Source organism: Macaca nemestrina, chromosome 8 (assembly GCF_043159975.1).
Source record: "Macaca nemestrina isolate mMacNem1 chromosome 8, mMacNem.hap1, whole genome shotgun sequence".
NCBI lineage: Eukaryota > Metazoa > Chordata > Mammalia > Primates > Cercopithecidae > Macaca > Macaca nemestrina.
This window is the reverse complement of record NC_092132.1, coordinates 132,313,340-132,323,685: the sequence shown is the minus strand read 5'-3', so window position 1 is coordinate 132,323,685 and position 10,346 is coordinate 132,313,340. Positions and strand designations below refer to the sequence as shown.

The window sequence follows — 10,346 nt, the reverse complement described above, 5'->3', positions numbered from 1 at the left end:
ACATGTATTTTCACAGCAGCTTTATCCATAATAACCCCAAACGGAAAACCACCCAGATGTCTTTCAGAGGGTGAATGGTTAAACAAACCATGAATAAATACTTTGCAATAAAAGGGAACGAACTATTGATACACGCAACAACTTGGATGATCTCCGGGGAACAATGCCGAGTGAAAAAAGCAATCCCAAGAAGTCACATACTGTACGATTCCATTTATATAACACTTTTGAAATACCAAAATGGCAGAAATGGAAAACAGATTAGTGGTGGGAGGAGGTGGGGGGAGGGAAGTGTGGCTATAAAAGGGCAGCTAGAGGAATCCTTGTGGTGATGGAAACTTCTTGTATCTTGACTGCACCAATGTCAATATTCTGATGGCAAGATGTTACTACTGGGGGAAAATGAATAAACAATACTTGGGATCTCTCTACATGGTTTCTTACAACTCTACATGAATCTACCATGTTCTCAAAATAAAAAGTTTAATTTAAAAAATGTTTCTAGAGATAGGGTCTTGCTGTGTCACCCAGGCTGGAGTGTGGGGGCTGGATCGTAGCTCACTGCAATCTCGAACTGCTGAGCCTTTCAAGCGATCCTCCCACCTCCGCCTCCCAAAGCACTGGGATTACAAGCGTAAGCCACCAAGCCCATCCCAAATATTTACTTTAAAACAAAACAAAACAAAACAAAACAAAAAAAAACAAAAAAAACCCCACCTTCTTTTGGCCAGTTATCCCAGGACGGGAAATCTATCCCAGGAATATAATCCGAAAGAAAACAAAAACCAAAACAAAATCGAAAAAAAGCACGTCGAATGTACCAGATATTCACTACAGCATTATTTAAAACAGGGAAAAAAGAAACAATCAGGGAAATACTTAAATCATGATACAGCCACTGGAGAACTATGCAGTCTTTGATGCCGTAACAGAGAAATGTTATTTGAAAAAGCAGGATACAGGCCAGGCGCAGTGGCTGACGCCTGTAACCCCAGCACATTGGGAGGCCGAGGCGGGTGGCATCACTCGAGCTCAGGAGTTCAAGACCAGTGTGAGCAACACAGTGAAATCCCGTCTCTACCAAAAATACAAAAAAAAAAAAAAAAAAAAGAAAGAAAAAAGAAAAAGAAAAAAGAAAAAAAAAAATTAGCCGGGCGTGGTGGCATGTATTTAGAGTCCCAGCTACTTGGGAGGCTGAGGTGGGAGCATGGCTTGAGGCTGGGAGGCAGAGGTTGCTGTATGCAGAAACCTCGCCTCAAAAAAAGAAAAGAAAAAGGATACGAAATTGTGATACAACTCTGTGAAGACTACTAGACACATTACAAAATTTTTAATAGTAGTACTCTACGTGGCATTCTGGTAGAAACGATTTCCTTTCCTCAAACTCCCCGTAATAATGTTTTTATACGGTCTGGGGGATGGGAGATAACATTAAACGACACTTTTTATATCACAAACGCTGGAGTCAATAAAAGTTCTTTAAATTCCTCCAGCAGTAGAGCAAACTTGGTATTCCGATTCTGTCCAGGCTTTGACCAAGAGCGCACCCGAGGGCCACCGCCTTCGTGATCCCAAGCGGGTGTGACTGGGCACCAGTTGGTCCACTACGGCTGTTCCAACGCTGCCCTCACAGCCTCACCCCAGGACTCCACCAGGAGCACAGGGAAGGGGTCCCCGAGAGTGGGCTAGGTCGCTGCCCGGAGGTAGTGACCACTCCAAGGTCACCATGGAGAACCCGCAGACAGGGCTCGGCACGGCCCAAGACTCCCCGACTCTAAGTCCAGGTCTCGCTCTCTGTGCCGCGCCCCTCGTCCCATCCCGAGCAGCTACCCCCAAGCTCCCAGGGGCTCCGCCGAGGCGAAGCCTCACATTGCGGCTTGGCGGCCGACAAGACCCGCGACCCTGATCTCGGCACCTCCACGCCACCGCCCGGGGGCCAAGACCCCCGAGCACCGCCACATAGCGTAGCCCAGACCGGTTCCCTCATCCTTTTTCGCCCTCTCAACCCAGCTTTTCCCGACTCCGGGAAGAACCGGGAAGAGAAGGCGGAGGGGAGCGAAGCGCCGCCTGATAAATACTGTGGCCCAGTCCCGCCCCCGAAACGTCACATCCGGCCCGTGCCAAGATGGCAGCGCCCAGGCGGTGCCACGCAGACTTCCGCCCGGTGCGGAGACCTAAAGCTGGCAGCGGGTCGCGTCGCAGGTGAAGTGGTGACGCGCGGTGTGGAGCCGCGGCCCGGGTGCGTCCCTGCCTGGTTCCTGGGCGGGGTTCCTGGAGAGAGGGCGTGTCGCGAGCCAAAGGCTCTCACCTGGGTGGTCCCGGGAATCTCGCCACGTGGGAGGGGAGGAGCTGAGAGGCCACTGGAGGGACGCACCGACTGGGGGACCGGAAAGCAAGGGGGTTGGGTTCCGCCAGGGTCCGCGTGTCAGTCCACTCTGGTAATCTCGTCCCCCCTTCTCTCCCAGGCAACATGTCGGAAGGAAACGCCGCCGGCGAGCCCAGCACTCCGGGAGGGCCCCGACCCCTCCTGACTGGGGCCCGGGGGCTCATCGGGCGGCGGCCGGCGCCTCCTCTCACCCCCGGCCGCCTTCCCTCCATCCGTTCCAGGGACCTCACCCTCGGGGGAGTCAAGAAGGTATCCAACGGCGCGTTTCTAAAGAAACTCAACTACCTTGAATTCCAAGCCCCGGCATTCAACTGATGTTTGTGTAGGGCCTACTATGTGTCAGGAGTGTCGTTGGGCCTCAAGCCTACCCCTCTTTAAATTCTAGGGAGCCTGTCCTATCTTCAAATCTAGGTACTGAGTACAAAATGTTGAAATGAGTCCCAGAGGTGGTTGAAAGACAGAGAATCCTAATAAGTTAAAGTCGTTCAAAAGTAATTTGAACAGTGTTTATTTACTCTTATTGTGTGTTTGGACATCTTTAAGAAACCCATGAAAGCCAGGCAGGCATAAACTTCACAGTCTTAGAGCGTTCAGAATTCACCATCTCAGTGTGCAAACTTGTTATCTAGAGTATCATGAATCCTAGGCATGGCATTCGAGGCTCTGTGGGCTGTCCCATGTGTATATGACTGTGGATGTCAAGAGTAGCCCAGAAAGGGGTGGGGACAGGATGACAGAAGAATAAAGCAGGTTTTTGGGTTTTTTTTTTGAGACGAAGTCTCGCCCTTGTCCCCCAAACTGGAGTGTAATGGCATGATCTTGGCTCACTGCAACCTCTGCCTCCCGGGTTTGAGCGATTCTCCTGCCTCAGCCTCCTGAGTAGCTGGGATTACAGGTGCCCGCCACCATGTCCAGCTGATTTTTGTTATTTTTAGTAGACACAAGGTTTCACCATGTTGGCCAGGCTGTTCTTGAACCCCTGACCTTGTGATCCACCCACCTCGGCCTCCCAAAGTGCTGGGATTACAGGCGTGAGCCACCGCTCCCGGCCAAATAAAGCAGTTTTTTTTGTTTGTTTGTTTTGTTTTTAACAGAGTCTCTTTCTGTCGCCCAGGCTGTAGCACAGAGGCACCATCTCAGCTCACTGCAACCTCCACCTCCTGGGGTTCAAGCGATTCTCCTCCCTCAGCCTCCCGAGTAGCTGGGATTACAGAGGCCTGCCACCGCACCTGGCTAATTTTTGTAGTTTTTAGTAGAGACGGGGTTTCACCATCTTGGCCAGGCTGATCTTGAACTCCTGACCTCATGATCCACCTGCCTTGGCCTCCCAAAGTGCTGGGATTACAGGCGTGAGCCACCACGCCTGGACATAAAGCAGTCTTTAGAAACCTAACTTTGCCTTGGAAAATATGGAAAAACACTGCCAACAGTGATTGAGAGTATTGGCAGATCTGTGGCCTTCCCTACTTAGTCCTTGCTGCTAGAGATGTTTCCCCATGATACTGACTGGTCTCTATAGCAGTTTGAAGATAAGAGGTGAGACCAGAGAAATTCCTTTGCTTTTAGAAGTCCCAGAGGACCTTCTTTCAGGATCTTCTTTCCTAAGGCTGCTGGTTAAAAATGGTTTTTGGTGCCCCTTTCTTCTATGCATAACTCCACTGCCACCACACCATGACGTTCCTCCTTTTCAGGCACACGTGTATCTATAAAACTGACAGCACTGTGGAATGTGCCAAAGAGAGTCATGGTGGCCGTGGTCTGTAGAAGATGCCCGTTGGGAATTTTTATTTTCCTCTGTACTTTGGGGTCAGGACCTAACACATCAGTGACTCCTGTATTTTGCTTTCAGAAAACCTTCACCCCAAATATCATCAGTCGGAAGATCAAGGAAGAGTAAGTAGCTAGTCCTTCTGAATACTTGCCCCTTATTTACTTGCTCTGAATTTGGGGCTTTGGGGAGAAATAAGTAGGTTTGTGGCTCCAAAATTTAAATTTATATCTTTAGTTCTTTTCACTAGTGATTTTCAACCCTGGCTCCTAGGTGATTCTAATGTTTAAGCTTTAAAAAAAAAAAATACTGGTGTCTAGGGTTCCATCTCTAGAAATCGTGATTTAACTTGTTGGCAGTAGAATGGAGTGATTCTCTTTGATGGCCCGAGTTGAGAGCCAATAGTTTAAACAAAGATGTATCACGCTTTCCCTGAAGTTCCTTTGCATTTCTGCCTTCCTGCTTTCAGTCCCAATGCAAACAAAAATCTACATTTTTGGACAAGAACGTAAAGTAAAGCAAACTGAAAAAATCCTGCCTCATCAAGGAAGTGAGAAAAGTGCTAGAATTAGGATTGGATTCTGCTTCTCATGGTGTAATTATTGGCTCAAACTCTCCGCTGTCTTGGAGTGAAGTGGTATGGGAGAGTAAGGCCAGTTTTTGGAGACACAGTGAGTGAGTGGTTTCCCTTAATCCATTCTTTTTTCCAGGCCCAAGGAAGAAGTAACTGTCAAGAAGGAGAAGCGTGAAAGGGACAGAGACCGACAGCGAGAGGGGCATGGACGAGGACGAGGCCGCCCAGAAGTGATCCAGTCTCACTCCATCTTTGAGCAGGGCCCAGCCGAAATGATGAAGAAAAAAGGTACAAGGAAGGAATCAGTGAATTTCAGTTCAGACTGCCCAAGAGAAGGGCGAGAGCAGTGGAATTTCCCCGCTCCCAGTTCAGTTTTCCTTGCTGTTGGCATCTTCCTTATTGATCCCTAGTGACTGGGTGATTTCCCACAGGGAACTGGGATAAGACAGTGGATGTATCAGACATGGGACCTTCTCATATCATCAACATCAAAAAAGAGAAGAGAGAGACAGACGAAGAAACTAAACAGATCTTGCGCATGCTGGAGAAGGACGATGTGGGTACCAGGAGGCTGTGGGGAAGGGGCTTCCTTGTGGCTGTAGAACAGGGCTTCTGGGGAGCCAGGTGAGGGGCAGAAGAGCTCACTGATGTCCTGGAATCCTGGGGAGCAGCAGGAATCTTTGGTTAGAAAGGGACTAAAGCAGACTTTGATCCAGGTGCATGTGCTAGCAGGCTGGATGACCCAGGCTCTTTTTGGCAGTTCCTCGATGACCCCGGGCTGAGGAACGACACTCGAAATATGCCTGTGCAGCTGCCGCTGGCTCACTCGGGGTGGCTTTTTAAGGAAGAAAATGACGAACCAGATGTTAAACCTTGGCTGACTGGCCCCAAGGAAGAAGACATGGAGGTGGACGTACCTGCTGTGAAAGGTACTCTTGTCAGTTAACTTCTCATCTCCAATTCCATGGCTGCTCCCCAGGAATCCTGTGCATCAGGCATCCTTTGCATGTGTCCCTGACTGCTGCTCATGAGCAGGTCCTCCCATCCCAGCTGTAAGATACATGAGCTGAACAAAGATGCCCGATTCTCCCTCGCAGAGGGTTCCTGTGTTGGCATGGAGCGGTGGGCCCAGCCTCAGATGTCACTTTTTAGATAAGTCAGGGGAGATTTAAACATGTTGTCTCTTGCCCCTCTCTATAACCAGTGCCCCCTTCCCACTCCCTGGCTGAGTGACAGTGGAGCAGACGGGGGCAAAGGGCTGGTAACAGTGAGCTGGTATGGAGGGTGGTCATGTGATAGCATTCCATTTCTATCACCCGGGCAGTGAAAGAGGAGCCACGAGATGAGGAAGAGGCCAAGATGAAGGCTCCTCCCAAAGCAGCCAGGAAGACCCCAGGCCTCCCAAAGGATGTATCCGTGGCAGAGCTGCTCAGGGAGCTGAGCCTCACCAAGGAGGAGGAACTGCTGTTTCTGCAGCTGCCAGACACCCTCCCTGGCCAGCCGCCCACCCAGGACATCAAGCCCATCAAGACAGAGGTGCAGGGTGAGGATGGACAGATGATGCTCATCAAGCAGGAGAAAGACCGGGTATGATCAGGCAGAGGCCTGTGGGATAGAGTCGGGGACTAAGAGGGGAAGTGGTGACCTGTAGTGGGAAGCAAAGCCGTGCCACCCTGGCTGAAATGGGACAATAACGGGTGGTTTTTCTTGATGCCTGCAAGAGCCATGGGTCTTTGTACCTCCAACCCCAATTGTGTGTGTGTGTTACAGGGGTGTGTGTTCACTTCTTATAAGGAAATATTTCAAAGACATACAAATGAGAGAACAGGCCGGGCGCGGTGGCTCAAGCCTGTAATCCCAGCACTTTGGGAGGCTGAGACGGGCGGATCACGAGGTCAGGAGATTGAGACCATCCTGGCTAACACGGTGAAACCCCGTCTCTACTAAAAAAAAAAAACAAAAAACTAGCCAGGTGAGGTGGTGGGCGCCTGTAGTCCCAGCTACTCGGGAGGCTGAGGCAGGAGAATGGCGGGAACCCGGGAGGCGGAGCTTGCAGTGAGCTGAGATCCGGCCACAGTACTCCAGCCTGGGTGACAGAGCGAGACTCCGTCTCAAAAAAAAAAAAAAAACAAAAAAAAACAAATGAGAGAACATATGGCCAGGTGCGGTGGCTCATGCCTCTAATCCTAGCACTTTGGAAGGGCAAGACGGGAGGATCACTTGAGCCCAGGAGATCGGGACTGGCCTGGGCAACATGGTGGCACCATGGCTAATACAAAAACTAGCCAGGCATGGTGGCGTGTGCCTGTAGTCCCTGCTACTTGGGAGGCTAAGGTGGGGGGATGGCTTGAGCCCAGGAGGCAGAGGTTGCAGTGAGCCAAGATCGCGCCACCACACCCCAATCTGGGTGACACAGTCAGACCTTGTCTCAAAAAAAAATGAGAACATAAACTGCCATGTACCAGAACTCAGCTTCAGCAGTTACTGATATTTTGTCCGTTTATGTATTTGTTTGCTATGGGTTTTGTATTTTAACCATAGCCGACAGCCCTAGGAGAAGGCACTCTTTGGGGAGCTCATTCTGACCTTTGCTGTGCCTTACTCTTAGGGAGTAGAAGGGGGTTCATGAAAGATGGAGGAAAGAGCTCCTAGCCCAGTGTCCATCTTCTGGTTTTCTGCGCAGGAAGCCAAGCTGGCAGAGAATGCTTGTACCCTGGCTGACCTGACAGAGGGTCAGGTTGGCAAGCTACTCATCCGCAAGTCTGGAAGGGTGCAACTCCTCCTGGGCAAGGTGACTCTGGACGTGACCATGGGAACAGCCTGCTCCTTCTTGCAGGTAAGAGCCTCCTTAGGGCAAGGGAGGGACCCTTTAAGGAGTGGAGGAGGATTGAAGAGCCAGTGCTAAATAAGGGAGGGGGTTTCTGGGAGTATCATGTCCCCAATTCACAGCTCTACATGCTGGGCACGTGGTGGTGGTTCTCATCACTGTCTCTGTCCATTGGCAGGAGCTGGTGTCCGTGGGCCTTGGAGACAGTAGGACAGGGGAGATGACAGTCCTGGGACACGTGAAGCACAAACTTGTATGTTCCCCCGATTTTGAATCCCTCTTGGATCACAAACACCGGTAAAATGAGCAGATGGAGGAGGACGGTGCCTGTGCCCACGGCTGCTGCCTGCTCCAGACATTTTGTTCTTGAATCTGTGAGACCCAGAAGGAGCCCACTGAGCCCACCCACTCCAGCCTTTGGCAGCCATTGTCCCAGGTCCCCCAGGGCTTCCTCCCATAGCAGCTGTAAATGGCACAGTGAACCTTCCTGCAGCATGGAGATGGCACATCCTTGCTGCTGGGGACTTGGCCCTGCTATTTATTTTTGTATTTATGTCTTAATCTCATCCACTGATGCATCCTCCCAAGGTAGGTGGGGAGGGTCTGTGGGTAGGGGCTGGCTTCTCTTGGTGCCTGCTGGGCCGCCGGGGCAGGAAGTGTGAGAACTGCAGCTTCTACTGGTGCTCCCTCCTTCCTCCCGGAGGCAGCATAGGAGAGAGAGCAAGGATTGAGTCTGAAACTTAAGCTCTCGGTCCAAGCTGGCCAGTTCCTGGTTCTGTGTCCTTGGACAAACTACCTAACCTTTCTGAGCCTCCTATTCCTCATCCGACACAAATGGGGATGATACCTATCTTCCAGGGTTTGGGTGAGGATTCATGGGCTGTTATAGATGAAAACTGCACAAGGCCACGCACAAGGCCAGAACCAGCAGGCATTCAATAAATATTCATGTCCTTTTCCTCTACCTGAGTCTATTTTCAAACAAAATAGAGATTTCAAGTCTCCCAGAGGCAGTGACTAGAGCTCTCCCGTCCCCACTCTTGCCCCTTCCTGTTTTATATCCTGTCCTCACCCTGGGCCTGATGCCCTAAATTTATGGTGTCAGGCTGTTCTACGCCTTTTTCTCCTGGCTCGTGTTAGCCAGGGGCCTCCTGTGTGAGTTACTGTAATCGCTGCAGGTAACAGAAAGGAAGAAGTCAGAGACTTCCTCCCAGCACCCTGCAAAAGCCTTTGGGGGACATGTTGGGCCCAAGACATGTTCCCCGTACTCTTTCCTTTGCAGTTATTACTCATGTATGAGCTGGAGTCATATATTGCTAACAACAAAACTAAACCCTTGGTAAGAGAAGTTAGGGATATATTGAATAATGGCCTCTTTGACACTTGGCTGATGATGCCCACTTCAAAAACTTTGGGTTTCAGAGGCCGGCCTCTGTCTCCTGTCCTAGCACTGCCAGAGCCACCTACTCAGGGTTACTTTTTTGGGTCTGTGATCCTGTTCCCTTTACCAGGTCATCGTACTGTGTTGTCCCTGGAGGAACAGCTTCTCCTCTTGTCTTGACAGTAGGGCTGGTATTTTCCCTGGTTCAGCTGGGGAGACATTTGCAGGTTAGAAAAAAGTCTCATGTGGCGGCCTGTGTGGCTGTTAGACACTGATGGCACAGCTTCCCTTTGCTGGTGTCGTGGCACATGGCCTCTGGGACAGTATGAACCACAGGGGCCCAGGAAGAACCGTTTCCCCTCCACCCCCATCCCTGATTCCTAGTGGCCCCTTAGATTTTGGGTACATCTTCCTTCAGGCTCACCTTCCTTTTCCAAGTTCCTCAAGCCTGTAACTCATTTGTCAAGGCTGGGCTTTTCCTATAAAGCCCTCAACCTGCCCAGCCAGCAGCTGTGAGGCTGACTGACTCTTTGGTGACCACATCACCCTTTCCGGCACTGAAGCTCATGTCAGCTCCATTGGATAGTGTTGTTCTGGGCGCTTCACATTGTAGAGGACTGGAGCAGAAAGGGTTCCTTGGAAACCTGTGCCGGGAAGCCCTGTTTGGTTGAAGGCTAAGCTTTGGTTAGTTCTGGGCTCCAGCCTTTCTTCCTTTAAATAGCTGATGCACAGCCAGCAGGTCTCCATTCTCATCCTCTCTGTTCTGTTTCTTTGGTTCAGAAATACTCTTCTGCTTTTTTTGGATGAACTCAATGGCCTGATGTTAGATATTGGGTGTTTTTCAATCTTCAGTTTTCTGACTCTTCCAGGAAAGTTTGAGGAAGAACCTGTACTGCTTTCACGTTCATTTTGCCCGTTCAGATGTCTTGGCTTGAACCTTATGACTCTGTATCAAAGTCCGCACAACCTGTCTCTAGGTCACTGATGCACAAATTAGGTCTCATCAATAAGTATGGGTAAAGAGAGGAGAGTCCGCCTTCTTTGTCGGGCCTGTGAGGCATGCATTTCTACCAAGGAATAAGACAAATGACAGAGGAGAAGAGCCCAAAGCCAAATTCATACATGAGTGCAAGTGGATGCAAATTTGCTGCTACCTGCATCTGTGTATACGCTTTCTGTGAAATACAGAAAGAAGGAACAATAGGCTTGCACACTTTTCTAACTACATGATTAAGTGGCAGAGTCCGGGCTATCGAGTCATGGTTGGGTTTGAATCTGACTCCACTGGTAACTTGGGTTGGAAAAAAATCACTTATCCTCTTCAGGCTTGATTTTATTTATTTTATGTAAGAGTGAGACACTAGTAGCTTAATAGGGTTGCTTTTAAGTTAGAGTGAACATGAGGCATTT

At 50.0% G+C, this 10,346-nt stretch overlaps 1 protein-coding gene across 2 annotated transcripts; it reads left to right on the top strand.

The window, feature by feature from the left end:
• The first annotated feature begins 2,110 nt into the window (after positions 1–2,110).
• On the top strand, positions 2,111–8,519 carry LOC105482083 (RNA polymerase III subunit D). 2 transcript variants are annotated; one of them, XM_011741984.2, is made up of 9 exons: positions 2,111–2,239; positions 2,466–2,635; positions 4,236–4,279; positions 4,865–5,016; positions 5,160–5,284; positions 5,489–5,657; positions 6,053–6,315; positions 7,412–7,564; positions 7,734–8,519. In XM_011741984.2, exons 2-9 carry the CDS (start codon positions 2,471–2,473, stop codon positions 7,854–7,856), a joined length of 1,194 nt encoding a protein of 397 aa, XP_011740286.1. In that variant the 5' UTR covers positions 2,111–2,239; positions 2,466–2,470; the 3' UTR covers positions 7,857–8,519. The 2 variants fall into 2 exon arrangements, with proteins under 2 accessions (XP_011740286.1, XP_070924621.1); XM_071068520.1 differs by having other exon boundaries at positions 2,151–2,202.
• Positions 8,520–10,346: the final 1,827 nt, after the last annotated feature.

What these genes read in the sequence shown, in the direction of transcription:
- LOC105482083 (XM_011741984.2), top strand. Translation starts at nt 2,471, where the DNA reads ATGTCGGAAGGAAACGCCGCCGGCGAGCCCAGCACTCCGGGAGGGCCC. An exon ending in GGACGTACCTGCTGTGAAAG is followed by an intron (nt 5,658 to 6,052) that starts GTACTCTTGTCA and finishes TCACCCGGGCAG; the next exon opens with TGAAAGAGGAGCCACGAGAT. An exon ending in CAGCCTGCTCCTTCTTGCAG is followed by an intron (nt 7,565 to 7,733) that starts GTAAGAGCCTCC and finishes GTCCATTGGCAG; the next exon opens with GAGCTGGTGTCCGTGGGCCT.